Source organism: Chlamydotis macqueenii, chromosome 2 (genome assembly GCF_036417535.1).
Source record: "Chlamydotis macqueenii isolate bChlMac1 chromosome 2, bChlMac1.mat, whole genome shotgun sequence".
In the NCBI taxonomy this organism is placed as follows: Eukaryota; Metazoa; Chordata; class Aves; order Otidiformes; family Otididae; genus Chlamydotis; species Chlamydotis macqueenii.
This window is the reverse complement of record NC_141557.1, coordinates 48,968,573-48,985,001: the sequence shown is the minus strand read 5'-3', so window position 1 is coordinate 48,985,001 and position 16,429 is coordinate 48,968,573. Positions and strand designations below refer to the sequence as shown.

The window sequence follows — 16,429 nt, the reverse complement described above, 5'->3', positions numbered from 1 at the left end:
CACGGGACGGGAGGCGGTGCGGCGGCGGAGCGGATCTCGACCGACCCGGTTCGCGGTCGGGCACGACGGGAAGCGCTGAGTGGCGCTGAGAGCCGCCGGGGCGAAGTTTCGAAGCTGCCCGGCGGGCGAGCAGGAGGGGCGAGAGGCCGCGCCGTCGGGAACATGAGAAGTCCGCCCCGGCCTCGCCGCTGCTGCGTCCGGGCGAGGACGGACCGGTGCCCGCGGCGGTGAGAGGCGGCCCCGGCGATCGCTCCTCGGCGCCTGCGGGACTCCAGGGCTGCCCACTCTCCTCTGAGGTGCCTGCGAGTCCCCTCCGCCCCGCAGGGTGAGCGTCAGTGCCCCTTCCCGCTCTCCGTTTCCCTTCCTCCGGCGGGGGAAGAAGAGGAGGAGGGGCGGCGGCGGCAAGGAGCCCTCCCGGGATCCCCTAGGACGAGGCGGAGGCGGCTGGAAAGCCCCGAGCCCGAGGAGGCGGCTCCCGTCGATCCCCTCCGCCCGCTGCAGCCTGCGAACCGTTCCCTTCCCCGCTTCGGGCTTCACCTTACGGGCGGGCCCGGGGAAGAGGCCGGAGGAAGGCGGCGGGTGCCCCGCTGCGTGTGCGCATGGAGGCGCCGGGCGCGGAGCCGGGGCGGAGAGGGCGAGGAGAGGCTTCATGATCGCCGCGGCCCTGCCGGGAGTCTCCCCCGCTACCACCACCACTGCCCGCCCTGCCCTGCCCGGGACGGATTTCCGACTTTAAAACTGCTCGGCTCGTCTCCGAAGAGAAAAAAAAAAAAAAAAGAACAACAACAAAAAAACTTTTCCGCAGCGGCCGAAGATGGAGCCCGCCAGTATGGATTATTTCTGCGACCAGGTGCAGCAGAAGGACGTGGGCCGCAGGATGCAGGTGGGCCAGGAGCTTCTGGAGTACCTGAGCGAGCCGGCGCGGTCCCCCGACCTGGAGCAGGACCAGCAGCGCCTCGACAAAGTGATCGACGAGTTGACGGGGTGGGTCAACTCCAGCAATTTTAAGGTGAGGTTGGCCGGCGGGGCTTGCTGCGGGAAGACCGTGATTCGTCATGGTAGGGAGCTACAGAGCGCCGGATGACTTTTTAATGAGATGCGGGCAGAAAGAAAACTCCATTTGTACCAGTTTTTATCCCTTCCCCCCATAAAGGGAAATACAGATTTTTTTTTTTTTTTTTTTTGGTGAGGGATTGGTCCACGTTTTTTTGTTTCCATGCCTCTGTCCTAAAAGAAGTAGTAATGGGGTTTTTTTTTCCCTTATCCTTGGTTAAACGTTTTTTGTACGTTATATTAAAAAAAAACCCCACACAACTGTTTTACGTACTCGGGTTGTGTTTCTGATTCTGAAATAGTATATGTGGTGATTTTAAAAAAAATATTATTATTATTTTTATTACCACTCCCATCCCACCGTCTCTGTACTTGAGTGTAATGTTTCATGGGATTGCCATTATTTTCAGTAGGCCCTACAGCGTGCTGTTTCACGGCGTCTGTACTACGCCGTCAGTGTTTTAGACGATTTAATGAATAATTTGTTTCTTGGGGTTCCAATTGTAAGTTTAAGGTTGTTTATATCGTTTTTAGGTGACTTTTCTGTACGTGGGAAGTTATATAGTATCTTTGTAGCAGCCCAATGATGACTCATGTTTTGCTTTTTTTTTTTTTTTATGCGCTTTAGGCTGAGCTCCAGGAAAACAGTGATTACTCCTGCACCCATCTCTTGTGATATTTGTGCATTTTTCCGGCGTTAGTCAGCCGATAACAGGCTTGACAACGTAGTTTTATTACCAAGGACAACCGTATTCGCGTTAGCGCTTTTTTTTTTTTTTTTTTTTTGGGGGGGGGGTGATGTGGGTTTGGTTTGGGGTTTTTTTTTTTTTTTTTTTTTTTTTTTGGGCTGCCGTCGGCGGGTGGCGGTGTCGGTCCGCGGCGCTGAGCTGGGCTCTGCCGGCCGGGCGAGATCCGCCCATCCCTCACCGCGCTGCCTGGCCCTCGCAGATGATTGACTTGCACTTCGGGCCTTTCAGCTTGGCGTAGAGAGGTTATTGTCATTTTTTTTTTTCCTGTTTGCTTAGGCTCGGGAGGCAAACGCAGGAATAACTTGTAAGGGCAGTATGTTCATGAAATGGGTATTTTTTTTTTTTTTTTTTTTTCTTCTCTGTTGGCTTTACGCTGCTGTGTACTTGCCAGTGTTTGCACATAGTGCTTCCGAGTTTGAGGTCTGAAACTAATAAGGCTTAACTGTATTTGCGCGGATGATTTATTTTTTTTGGAAGTGTATTTCTCATGAAAGGTCAGGCTGGCTTGAGGAAATAACGTTATGTTGGATAAGTATAATTTATTTGCTTTTAAACTCCTAATCTGAGAGCAGTTGTTGGCAATAATTTATTACTATGAAACCTAGGCAGATCTTTAAAAATACCCATTTGTGTAAAGAAGAATAGATACTTAAGTATCTCAACAGGATAATATAAAAGTTGGGTTTTTTTTTTTCCCCTGCACTTTTAAATTGACAAAATTGGACATTAATACTTGACATTTGCTTGTCAAGATGTATTCTTCAAAACGCAAGACATTCTGCTTGCTGTTAATGTGTGGTGACAGAACTCCTTGGCTGTTAGGACTGTCGGACAAATAGGAGTATGCAGCACTCCAGATCACAAGCCTCAGTCATACAATATAAGGTTAAGCGTATTACAGATTCTAAGAGTTTTTAAAATAGCTTGCATAATTTTTTTTGGTTTTTTACTCCTCTATGTCCACTTACCAGTGTTTCTTTATACGTACAACATTCCCGTTCAAAGCGTATTAGATACCTTGTATTAACTGCAAGTGCACAAGATCTTGGATGTTTTTGCTCATGATCAGTTCCAGTGTTTCTGGCTGTGGTGGTGACTGCCAAGCATCTGCTGCTTCAAAAATAATATTAAAAATATTCTGGAAGACTGTGGTTTGCATCTTATTCGTGTATTTTATCTTATGCAAGCGTAGATGTAACATGTTTAAATCTTAGATTTGAGTTTGTTATTAAACTCAGGAATTATGTTATAAAGTAGTGAGTACCACAGGCTTACATGTATTTTCAAGAAAAATATTGAGGTAGTCTTTATTTTTTATTACTGGACTTTTAATGATTTGTTGGTTACCCTTTCTTTCCTCTGCTGAGGAATGGGTATGTAGAGCACTTAAACAATTCTGCTTATCATCTGTTTCTTCTTATATCTTGCTAAAGGTCTTGCAGGTCGTCAAAGTCCGAAAGTAATTAATTCCTCCCTGTTGACATGGCTGTGTAATTGAGCAGCGATAGTGACTGGGGACTGGCTTATTTATCAGAACTGCTGAGCTAGATGAGTTGAAGTGACAAGTGGGGAATGCTGGAGGAAGTTTGGAAGGGGAGCATTCTTTCCACTGTAGGTGACTGGTACGGATAATGAGGGAATAACTGATGTAATTTGCCCTGGATGTGCCATAGCTTTCCTTTCATGTGAGGACTCAGTTCTTGCATGCAGCGCATTTTGCTGACCATATTGAAAGAGAAGATGCATGATCTGGGAGCTCTACGCTCAACTCTTATGTTGTGCATGAGAAGAGAAAACTTTCTATGAAATGCCACCCTGGAAAGATTCTGCCTCGCGTAACCAGAAGGGTAAGGGTCAGAAGAGAGTAGAAATAGGAGAGTTGATTATGAGCAGACTTGATAACGAGCAGGGGAAAAAGAGGGTTCACTAAACGAGTAGGGACTTGTTATCAGCACAGTTGAATGAACGTGACTTAAAAAAAATTTTGGCCATCTAAATAGTGCTTTTGCTTTTCTGTAGTTTGCAGCTATTTATAATGTTTAATAAGCAATCTGGCAGTTCCAAATTAAGAGGGCAGATAGGACAATTTCTGAGTTCAGATAGCTCATTGAAGTGGAAAACACAATTACCAGTTTGAGGTACTGATAAATCAAAAAGATGGGATTAAGAGTATGTGTTGGCTCATCTCCAAATCATATGGAGTTCTAGTGAAAGTTGGGAGTGACCTAGAGAGGATGATGAGTCATGTTTAAAGGCTGACCTTAATGTTACGTGATGGGAACTTCAGTTACAATGCCTATGCAGTCAGTGACAAATTAGCTTCCCAAAAGTGCTGAAAACTTTGCAACACCAGGGAGTATACAGAAGATGTGCATAATTTAAACTTTTATTTTTGATCTCAGAGAGTTGCTCACTGAACTGAAAATAGTTTGCTTAATGTCCTGGTACCATGACTTGGCTTATTTCATGTTGATTGGGACTGTCCTCTCCCTGCAATATAGAGCTTTGGTTTTTTGTTGTGTCTGTGTCGTGTGTCGTTGTCCCCGTCCGTCGTCCCCCTCCCCCCCCCCCCTTACTGTTTTCACAAGGTTGTGAGGAATAGTGGAGAAACAAAATAAGGGTAGTGAATTCTGAAATCTTTTTGACTAGTTAAGTTGGAAGTGAAGTATTAAGAGTTGAATGGTGGTATTATTCTGCTAGAGTTTGTTCTCCTCAAACTGAAGTATCTGACAATCTCAGAAAATTGCTAATGTTTGAGTGCTAATGTTTGAGTTCAGACTCTCCGGTGAACTTCAAGCAATAAATTAATTTCCCGTTCTGAGAGTATCACTACTCATAGATATTTGCTGGCTTTACTGTGTTAACCTGGATGTTCATCTAGGTATACATAAATTTTAATTAACACATCTCTTAAGTCTCACTTGTACTCGATAGTCACTTGAAATAATTACAAGATTATCTGCCTTTGTGCAATCTAGTGGCTCAAGCTGTTCTGTGCTTGACTTAGGTGATCTGGAAATCTGCTCTGAACTTCTGCTAAAGAGATGTCGGAGGGAGAAATGCTACTTTTCAGGTAGACACTTGCAAGTCTACTCTTGGCTGTTAGTATGTTATATTTTTATTTAAGCCTACCAAAATTGAGTAGTTATCCTCTGAAATTTTATTTTTTGGACGATAAAGCCACCTTTTAATTATTTATGCAAATCACACCTGATCAGAAGTAATAAAAAGCTATGACTAAAATTGTGGTAATTATTAAAGGTAGTTTTGTATGAGAAGACAGATCAGTAACATTTGTTACTGTGAGTCATCTTTGGTTTTCTTACCTTTCTAGTTGATATTTTAGTTTGTTTTATTCCTCAACTGCAGCAGTAAAATAATTAGTAATAGCTGTTTTTATGTTAGAGCAGCAGATTGTTTGCCATGCAATGAAAAAATTTTTTTTCTCACTGTTTCTGGTAGCGTGGATAGTCTGTTTCTTTTAGGGAAATCGTTGGAGTTATCTTTTATTGTATGCTTCCTGTAGAGTGAGATTTTTCTTAGCTTTGTTTGTGTCCACACCAAATACTGAAAGATACTAAAAATACCAGTCATGTTGTTGTTGCATTTTTCTATTTCCTCGATTTGGCAAGTTATTTATTTTGGTTTGTCTTCAGTTCAACCAAAGGCCAGCAGGAGGAGCTTTCAGTTTCCAGCAAGGAAGGGGGGATTTGAACTGTAATTTGGCAAGTAGTAAAGACAAGTGCTTAGGACCTTTTGTCTGAAGTCCTTGCAAAGAGATAGCAGCAGTTCGTTCACTTCGTTCACTGCGTGAAAGTGTGTGAGGTGGAAGCTAGAATGTAAAATTATTTGAACAAAGTGGAGATACTGAGGTCGGGGGGAGGGGAAGCGAAGGGAAGTTCAGAAATAAAAAACGTGAAGTCCTACATTTCAGTAAGAATAATTGAATGCACAAATGCAGGATGTGGGGCATGTGATTAAGTAGCAGTCCTTAGGAAGAAAATGTGTGGGGTATTTTGGATCTGAAATTGAACACGAGCCAACATACGCTACACAAAAGGCAAATGCTGTAGTGAGTTGTAGGACTGTAACCTGCAGGACAGAAAAATGGAATAAAAGAGGACCCACCTCAACCTTTATTTCTCAGTTACTGTATAGATCCTGGTATGTCCTTAGTCTCTGTTAGCAAATAGTGGTAATTTAAATGACTTTGTTGGAGGAGAAATGTTTGTCTTTGAGGTCCTTGCTGAATTTCATTATTCTTTTCAAGTTGTTTGTTTCATCTTGGCTATGTGGGAGCGACTTCACATATTTCTATGTAATAAGGATGTGGTTTGACCTGTCCGTCTGTGAATCCAGTTTTAGTTTTCAAGCTCAATGATTTATTTTTCTTGAGTAATAATTATTATTTTTTCATGTATTATTTATATTCTCTTCATAGAATGTAAACTATTGAATGTTAGCCAAATAACTAAGCAGATCTCCAGAAGATGAGGGAAACTTGCAAGAAGTTTTGATTATTTTAAGTTTAATTAAAATTAATTTTGTCTAGCCTTTAATTAGGAATGTCGAATATATAGTCTCAAACTCTCAGGCATCTCCTCCAGAGGTGGAATTGACAGTTCTTAAATGTTTTGCAGCTTCAGTTTGCGTAATCCAGCCTAACTGTAGTCCCTATTTCAACTGTAGTTGAAATAGCAGTTCTGCTTCTCCTGTGGCCAGGCATTCTCCCTCACATTCTTGAGGCAATTAATTTTTTGTTGATGTTAAATTAATTTTCCAGTGTTTCAACAAGCCAATTTAACTGATGCTACAGGAGATTTCGTAGAACGTTTTGGGTTGGAAGGGACTTTTAAAGGTCATCTAGTCCAACCCCCCTGCAAGGAGCAGGGACATCTCCAACCAGATCAGGCTGCTCAGAGCCCCGTCCAACCTGGCCTTGAATGTTTCCAGGGATGGGAACGAATCTGGGCAACCTGTTCCAATATTTCACCACCTTCATTGTAAAAAAAAAAAAAAAAATTCCTTATATTAAGTCTGAATTTATCTTCTTTCTATTTTAGAATCATTACCCCTCGTCCTGTCGCAACAGGCTCTGCTAAAGATTTTCTCCCCAGAAAGTGCACCAGATCAAAGATGCCTGCAAGTCAAGAGGGAGAACAAGACTCTCTCCCTTGTAGCCTGCAGTTGGATTGCTTTGGGTGTGAACAGAGACCCTTTCCAAGCTCTGTGCAGTGTGTAAGAGGAGAGGTGCATCCTTCAGAACAGAATTTGCAGAATGTGCATGAGCCATACATAGTTCAATATGCATTTTTAGCAAAAACGCAGTTTTAAGCAGTTTCTTTCCCTGGCTGCTGAATTGTGATGGTGCATCGTGCCTTCGTTGCTGTGATGCCAGCGCGTGAAAGGCTGCGCAGTAAACAGGCTCAGGGAAGAGATCTGGCTGAGAAGATGCTTTCCCTTGTTCATTTGTTGGACTGGTTTCCTTAAGTGTTACTGTTCAGCTGCATCAATACTTGTCTCCTCACAATAGAGGAGCTGGTGCAGGAGTAGGAGTAAGCAGCAGAGAATGGGAATCACTGTATGCTGAGTGCAATTTAAATAAGAGGAAATGGGAAAGAAAATAAGTAACCTTGGGCACGAAAGTAGTAATATTCTTTTGGAAGTACTGGAAGTCCTAAAATGAAGTGTTTCTTTAATTTGCTTCATCAGCATACTTAGAAAGGCTTTCAAGTGTGATTTTCTTTGGGGGGAAAAAAAGCTATTTTAAAAAAAATTATATATTCTAAAGATAAATACCGTACATCTCATTGACTTCCCACTGAGCCTTGCTTTGAAAGAGACTCTGTTTTCTAACTTTGCCAATGCAGCACATAAAGTTTAAGCCAGACAATCTCAAAAAGAAAATGGCTTAAAATGTCAGGTGTTGCTGTATCATATACTTTTATTTTATGCTCGCTGTCCTTGGAACAATGTCTGCGAAGAATTTGTGGCAATGGTCAAGGGAGGAACATTTCATGTACGTATGAAGTAAACTGTAGATATTCCTGTAATGGATCAAGCTGGAGAGAGTTCACAACACATTTTAGAGTGCTGATCACTGTATTGTCCACAGAATACAGAACAACTTGGAGATCACACTTTCAGTGTGAACTCAAGTCAGTTAGAAAATTGTGAGAGATTTTGAAATAATAGAAGGTTGTAAACGCTTCTCCAGTAACCATTTTGAGTGTTACACTAATGTGTTCTTCAAAATTGGGTAAATGTTTCTTAATTAATGTGAGAAGGAGGAATGTTACAGTTGCCATCATGGGACAGTAATCCAGATCTTTTTTTTTTTTTCCCTATAGACTTTAAAATGTTTATGATAGCACTATGCTTGCTTGTTTTGGCTGCTGTACAGGAGAGGTCAGCATAACAAGGACCTCTCAGATCTATGCCCATCGAGTGCCGCACTAAGTGTCTGAAAAGAGTCATCAGTCTCTGAATAAATATGGGTGATTCATTCAGCAGTCCTCTGGTAGTGTGGTTACTTGCACTGCGATGCTGAAATGATTTGTGGTCGGCCATCATAGGAGGATTATGAAAGGAAGATTATCATAAGAAGTTTGGTAGTCTTTACCCCTTTTGAGACAGTGAGGGCTGCAGCTGGTGTGTAGTTTTAACAGTAGCAAAGATTTGATACTCTCAGAGGAATCTCAGCTTGTAGTCCAAATTATAGTTGCAAATCATTGCTTTGAAGTCAGTAAACGTGCATTTTTAGATAGAGGAGGTTCTGCATTTGCTAAAGAGCTTGCTAGTCAAATTGTTGAGCTTGAAGACTTTAGATTCCCAGCAACTCCTCTCTGTCCTTGCAGTGTAATGTGATATATACATTTAAAAAAAAAAAAAAAAAGAAAGAAAAAGGGAAAAAAGATTGTACACATCTTTGGAAGTGTGTCATTTCTACCCTTGAAGAGGAAAGAAGCAAGAGAATGGAAATAATGCTTTCTTGTTAGCTAAAATATCTAAAGTATAGATGATGTGTGTGGTAGCAGCTGGGACTGTAATTTTGGCTGCTGCCAGCAGAGGCAGCTGCCCAGCTGATGCTGAGTGGGAGGATGGCAGCAATGCGTTTCCTTGTAGAAGGGAGAAAGGAGCCTAACGATGACCTGGCTGGGATTGAAGAACCACCTGGGTTGAAGAAATAACCCAGGAAAATAGAAGCTTCCTTCTGCGTGTGGAGTTAGGGGCAGTTTTTGGTATCTGCAAGATTTTGGATTAAGGAAGGGAATAGAATACGGGGTAGATCTCGGCAGGTAGGCGATGTGGAGAGAACTGGAGTGGGAAACAGTAAAGGGAGCAAAAAGTGATTGAGTGTCCTGTGAAATAGGAGAGAAGTGTATTCAGGGAGATGAACGGAACCCAACATCTGGACACCAGCCAAGGGCACTCACCCTACCTGACCCACAAGGCAGAATGGTGGGCACTCGCCTGAGAGCAAAGGCTGCAGCTCTGGTTGGGAGGCCTGCACCAGCTACTCCAGCCATGGCCAATGCCTCCACACAGATGGAGCTGCTGAAGGGAGAGGCAGCAGTGCAGACCTCAGACTGCAGGCAGTGCCTGGACCTTTCTCCTGGGGCAGGGACAGGTGGCAGCTCCTGTGGCAGGTGGCTGAGCTACGTAACATCAGGGAGGCTGAGGAGGAGCTGGATGGTAGGTTCCAAGTGCAGTCTGCACTGGAACCACAGCCCCTGACCAAACAGCCGAAAACTCCCCCACTGACACATACAGAAGGTAAGCAGGCCAATGACGCTGAAAAGCGGAAGCATGGTGAAGAGGTATTTAAATTAACATTGCTGGAGGAGGGGAAGCACAATCCATCCCACAACTGTCCCTATGGTGCCAGTGCCACCAACAGGTGCCCAGAACCTGGGTAAGGATCACAGGTAAGTAGGAGAGCACCTAAAGTGCAGCTCAAAGGAATTCCAGCTGCTCCAGCCAGCAAGTCGGCTTCGTGGGTGGCCCATCTTAAGTGCCTCTGTGCTAACGCATGTAGCATAGGGAACAAACAGGAAAAGTTAGAGATGTGTGCACGCCTGCAGCACTGTGACCTTGTTGGCATCACGGAGACGTGATGGGATGACTCCTATGACTGGAGTTTTGGAATGGAGGGATACAGGCTCTTTAGGAAGGACAGGCAGGGGAGACAAGGAGAGGGTGTCACCCTCTTCATCGTGACCAGCTGGGGTGCATGGAGCTCTGCCTGGGGATTGATGAGAAGCTGACAGAGAACTCATGGGTCAGGATTAAAGGGAGGGCAGGGACAGGTGACACTGTGGTGGGGGTCTGTTACAGGCCATCTGACCAGGAGGACTGAGTGGATGAGGCCCTCTATAGACAGATAGGAGCAGACTTACAGTCACAAGCCCTGGTCCTCACGGGGGACTTGAGCCACCCTGATATCTGTCAGAAGGACAACACAGCAGGACGCAAGCAACTCAGGAAGTTCCTGGAATGCATGGATGATAACTTCCTTCTCCAAGTGATAGAGGAGCCAATGAGGAGAGGTGCTATGCTGGACCTTGTTCTCAACAACAAGGAGGGGCTGGTGGGGAATGTGGAGCTCAAGGGCGGCCTTGGCTGCAGTGACCATGAGATGGTGGAGTTCAAGAGCAGTGAGGAGGGCAAGCTCTCTACCCTAGATGTTAGGAGAGCAGACTTTGGCATCTTCAGGGATCTGCTGTGCAGAGTACCATGGGATACAGCCCTCGAGGGAAGAGAGGCTCAGGAAAGTTGGTTGATAATTCAAGGAGCACCTCCTCTAAGCTCAGGACTGATGCAACCTAACAAAGAGGAAGTTGGGCAAAAACAGCAGACAGCCTACATGGATGAACAAGGAGCTCCTGGAGCAACTTGAAAACAAAAAGTAAGCCTGCAGAGGGTGGAAGAAAGGATGGGTAGCCTGGGAGGATTACAGAGAGATTGTCCGAGTGGCCAGGGATCAGGTAAGGAAGGTTAAAGCCTTGACACAATTAAATCTGGCCAGGGATGTCAAGGGCAACAAGAAAAGCTTCTTTAGGTACATTGGGGATAAAAGGAAGATGAGGGAGAATGTGGGCCCTCTCTGGGAGGAAACAGGAGACATGGTTACCCAGGACACCATGGCTTAGTTGCTTAATGATTCTTTTTGCCTCAGTCTTCACAAAAAAGAGCTCTAGCCACACTGCCCAAGTCTCAGAAGGCAAAAGCAGGGACAGGAAGAATGAAGAACTGCCGACTGTAGGAGAAGAGCAGGTTTGAGGCCTTCTAAAGAACCTGAAGGTGCAAAACTCATAGAATCATAGAATAGTTTGGGTTGGAAGGGACCTTTAAAGGTCATCTAGTCCAGCCCCCCTGCAAAGAGCAGGGACATCTCCAACCAGATTGGGTTGCTCAGAGCCCCCTCCAACCTGGCCTTGAATGTTTCCAGGGATGGGGCATCCACCACCTCTCTGGGCAACCTGTGCCAGTGTTCCACCACTGGCAGTGTAAAAAATTTCTTCGTTATATTCAATCTGAATCCACCACCTCCTATTTTAGAACCATTACCCCTTGTCCTATCACAACAGGCCCTGCTGAAGAGTTTCTCCCCATCTTTCTTGTAGCCCCCCTTTAGGCATTGGAAAGCTGCTATAAGGTCTCCCCACAGCCTTCTCTTCTCCAGGCTGAACAGCCCCAACTCTCTCAGCCTGTCCTCATCAGAGAGGTTCTGCAGCCCTGTGATTATCTCTGTGGCCCTCCTCTGGTGCCGCTTCAACAGGTTCGTGTCTTTCTTATGTTGGGGGCTCCAGAGCTGGATGCAGTACTCCAGGTGGGGTCTCACCAGAGCAGAGTAGAGGGGCAAAATCACCTCCCTTGACCTGCTGGCCATGCTTCTTTTGATGCAGCCCAGGATATGGTTGTCTGTCTTGGCTGCAAGTGCACATTGCATATGGGACCTGATGAGATGCATCCAGAGGTCCTGAGGGAACTGGCAGATGAAGTTGCCAAGTCACTGTCCATCATATTTGAGAAGTAGTGGTAGTCTGGTGAGGTTCCTGCCAACTGGAAAAGAGGAAACATAGCCTCCATATTTAAAAAGGACATCAAGGAAGACCTGGGAAACTACAGGCCAGTCAGTCTCACGTCTGTGCTTGGGAAGAAGCAGATTCTCCTGGAGACCGTGCTAAGGCACACGGAAAATAAGGAGGTGATGGGTGACAGCCAACATGACTGACCAACTTGGTGGCCTTCTGTGATGAGGTTACAGCATTGGTGCACAAGGGACAACCAACTGATGTCATCTGCCTGGACTTGTGCAAAGCATTTGACACTGTCCCACATGACATCTTGTCTCTAAACTGGCAAGACATAGATTTAATGGACAGAATACTCAGTGGACAAGGAATTGGCTGGATGGCCACACTCAGAGAGTTGTGGTCGACAACTCTATGTCCAAGTAGAGACTGGTGACAAGTGGCATTCCTCCGGGGCTGGTATTGCAACCAGTGCTGTTTAATATCTTTGTCAGTGACATGGACAGTGGGACTGAGTGCACCCTCAGCAAGTTCGCTGACAACACCAAGCTGTGTGGTGCAGTCAACACACTGGAGGGAAGGAATGCCATCCAGAGGGACCTTGACAGGCTGGAGAGGTGGGTCTGTGAGAACCTCATGAAGTTGAACAAGTCCAAATGCAGGGTCCTGCACATGGGACAGGGTAATCCCAAGCACAGATACAGACTGGGCAGAGAATGGATTGAGAACAGCCCTGAGGAGAAGGACTTGGGAGTGCTGGTGGACGAGAAGCTCAACATGAGTCAGCAATTCGTGCTTGCAGCCCAGGAAGCCGCCCACATCCAGGGCCACATCAAAAGAAGCGAGGCTAGCAGGTCAAGGGAGGTGATTTTTCCCCTCTACTCTGCTCTGGTGAGACCCCACCTGGAGCACTGCATCCAGCTCTGGAGCCCCCAACATAAGAAAGACACGAACCTGTTAGAGCGGCACCAGAGGAGGGCCACAGAGATAATCACAGGGCTGCAGAACCTCTCTGATGAGGACAGGCTGAGAGAGTTGGGGCTGTTCAGCCTGGAGAAGAGGAGGCTGTGGGGAGACCTTACAGCAGCCTTCCAATGCCTAAAGGGGGGCTACAAGAAAGATGGGGAGAAACTCTTCAGCAGGGCCTGTTGCGACAGGACGAGGGGTAATGGTTTTAAAACAGAGGGGGGTAGATTTAGATTAGATATTAGGAAAAAAATTTTTACGATGAGAGTTGTAGAACACTGGCACAGGTTGCCCAGAGAGGTGGTGGATGCCCCATCCCTGGAAACATTCAAGGCCAGGCTGGACAGGGCTCTGAGCAACCTGATCTGGTTGGAGATGTCCCTGCTCCTTGCAGGGGAGTTGGACTAGATGAGGAAAGGGAACTAGGATAAGAAACCTCAACAAGTGAAGCAGAAGAGAGTGCACGTACACACATGTTTTTGTTTCATGTTTAGCTACTTGCAAGGTGCTTGAGATTCTTTGAGAATTGAGAAAGTACACCTTTAGGCCTGACTGGCAATACTTAAAAAAAAAAAAAAAAAACCAAATCTCATTATGTTCTTGTGTATGTCTTATTCCAGCACTGCAGTGCTCAAACAATGCTTGTTCTTGTAAGGCGTTGGTTTTTTGGCATACTGTTTTGTGTTTGTTAGTTGATTGTTGGTGATACCCCAGCTGTCCCCATGGTGACAGGATGTCCAGTTCCTTAACTTCATTCTTTCGACCACTTCATTCTTTTGGAGTTCCAGATAGTGACCTCCATAATTCCCCCATTAGATTCTCATGACTAATTTGCAGACTGTGATCTGCAGAATCCCTATTTCCATATACAGTTTGGAGATCCTATAACCAAATCCAAGGATGTTTGTATTAAGTTCACTTGGCAACTTATGTAACTAGAGATGGTTTCCTGGCAGTCCTCCCCCAGATGTCCCACACAGAGATGGGAAAATACAGAAACACAGTGAGAATAATAGTAAGCAGGCATGGTTAAGCAGGTGTGGTTTGAAGAACAGTATTTCTTTTCCTAGCAGATTTAGATGGCTGGAAGTTGCCCACAGAAGAGCACTGGCAGTGCTAGAAAGAGTATGTAGAAGGAGAGCTGGCAAAGGAACAAGCTGCAGAGCAAGAAATAGGCTCAGTTTCTAATCACTGGCTCAATTAGTAATTACATTTTGATTGGAACATCTTGATTTCACTAAAGAGTCCGTTCCTTTCCAGAATGGATAAAATATTTCTCAGTTGGGTTTGCAATTTTGTTGTGATCTGAGAAGTCAGGGATGATCCTGAATGCTTGCTTGTTAAAGAGTAGCTCAACAGCTAACCAACTCCGGTTCAAATAAGCCTAAATTTCTTTCCACTGTGAACCTCAAGCAGTGTTTACATGCATCAAACAATAGTGAGCTGATGAATCAATCTCGGCATACAAAGGCTCTTTCTAGGCAGCAGGCAAAAGGCTTATTGAATGCAGAGTAAGAAACAGATCCAATGATTTTAATCCCAGAAGAAATACGTCCCTTATTGAAGCCTATGGGGAAACAGCCGTCAGGCTAGTGAGAGGTTTTTCTGTTGGTAGTGGAGAGCCTGGGCCTGTATTGGTACATGGTTCCAGACAATGTCTGAGAGCTTGGAATCTGTCTTGCAGATCAGTTCTGCCTCTACTTGTGACTTTTTTTTTTTTTTATTTTATTTTATTCTTTGAATGCTGTTCATGTGACCCCATATCAGTTGTTAAGGACTCTTTCCAAAGGGCTGCTTGAATACCTACTAGAGGTGCTGAAATTCAGAACATTGTGTATCAAAGTAGAGAAATATTAAGACCGATTTACAAAACCAGGAAGAAGTATCTTATTTGGTGTACTCTGTAGTGGTATGCTTCAACTGACTTGTTTTGAAATGTGGAATGAGAACCAATTTTGTAGCTAGAGCAGTTTCCTATCATTTTCGGCCTGAGGTCACATCATACTTTCTCACTCTGCAGATGTCATGACATTTCATACCTGTTATCTTTTCCAAGTTGCTGACCGTAGAGGACTTTGTATGAGCTGAACAATAACCATCACGTTGTAGGTAGAGGATTGCTCCTTTAAGACCATGCTAACCTGTTCCCTTGCTCTCTAACCTGTAAAGGTTCTTGTTTTGTAGCTGTTGGAGATGAGAATTTCGCAGCAGTGTTTGTTACTTTTGCATTTCTTAAAGCCAGGGTTAGTCTCATACCTTACTCTGATTTACAAAGGTAACTTTTGAAAGCGTTATTTGATCCCATGCAGTCTGAACTATATGTTTTCATACAGTAAGGACATCACAAGACAAAACTTCTCATTGGGATATTTAAATTGATAGTATTTTCTTGAATTGGCTTTTGTACGCTAATTATGGAAGTAGAACCCTACTGCATTCATTAAGCAAATCGTTGATAAGCGAAGAGCTGACACCATATTGACAACTGCTTGAATGTTAATCAAGATAAATGTGGCCTGTGTCCTCAGAGGTGGTGGAACTTTACCCATTCACAGGGAGGACTACAAAAATATGCAATATGCAGGCATTATCTCAGTGAGTGCTCTTGATCCAAATAAAACACTTCTACACAAATGAAATATAGGTGATCAGATTCTTTGGCAATAACAGTCATGGTAGGATGCATAGCCATTTCTCTGGTAGTTATCAAGCCTCTGGCCCTTATGTATATGGGGATTCAGATCTTCTATATGGCCACTGTTTTTACCCAGGTGAGGTGAGGCTTTAAAAAGAAACAATCCCAGCTGCCCCCCACCCAAAACCAACCAACCAAAAAAAAGGAAAAAAAAAAAAAAATCTCACAAAACCCCCTCCAAACCCTAGAGGCTAAGCATTGGACAAATTAATCAAGAAATACTCTCCATCTTACTTAAAACTCCTCTTCGGGATTAGTAAAGAGTAGATCTATAGTAAAAAACCAACTATGTGTGTTTTACTTTTTTAAATCTCTGAGCTGCTGCTGTTCAGAATGGTAGAAGCCTTCAAGAGAGATTTTAGAAAGATAATCAAATACGCAGAGAAGTCAGAGACTGTCTGTAAGTACCTTTACAGAAGGAAAGGCTACACTTTGTGCATTAATAGACCCCAAAATTCTTGCACGGGAAAGATACCTTAAAAGTTATCCCTTAAAGACAAGTCTAAGGTGGGTCTTGTAGTCGGGAAACAGGCGCATAGTAAAACCATGTATATCCAGAATGAACTTTTTTCTTTCAGGCATCACTTTTTAGATTGAGATTTTTTTTGTCTCGTGTCTCATATGGTTTAACAGTCTGAATAAGAGCACTGAAGGAAAGAGCTTTTGGGAAGCCTTGGTATTACCCGAAGAGCTGTCATATTTTTTTTGTCTAAGCAAGTTATCAATTGGAGTATTCTATTTTCTCATCCTAAGCCACAGCTGCAGTCACTTGTTGGCAATGTGGCTGCTCTGTGTTTCAGTATGTGGTAACATTGTGTTTATGTCCAAGTAAGTTGTACTTACTTGGAACTAAGTTTTGTACCTCCTGTTTAAAAGGTGGTCTGTTGTACAAATACTGAATTTATTAAAATAAGCTCAATTATGCAGTT

The 16,429-nt window shown here is 44.1% G+C and overlaps 1 protein-coding gene across 21 annotated transcripts in view; it reads left to right on the top strand.

Annotated features, from left to right (window-relative positions):
* The first annotated feature begins 32 nt into the window (after positions 1-32).
* Positions 33-16,429, top strand: part of CLASP2 (cytoplasmic linker associated protein 2) — a 155,838-nt gene continuing 139,441 nt past the window's right edge. For all 21 annotated transcript variants that reach the window (XM_086742898.1, XM_086742895.1, XM_086742906.1 and 18 more), the window contains exon 1: positions 33-1,009. In XM_086742898.1, coding sequence (XP_086599024.1) covers positions 815-1,009 — 195 coding nt within the window. In that variant the 5' untranslated portion in view covers positions 33-814. The remainder of the gene's footprint in view (positions 1,010-16,429) is intronic.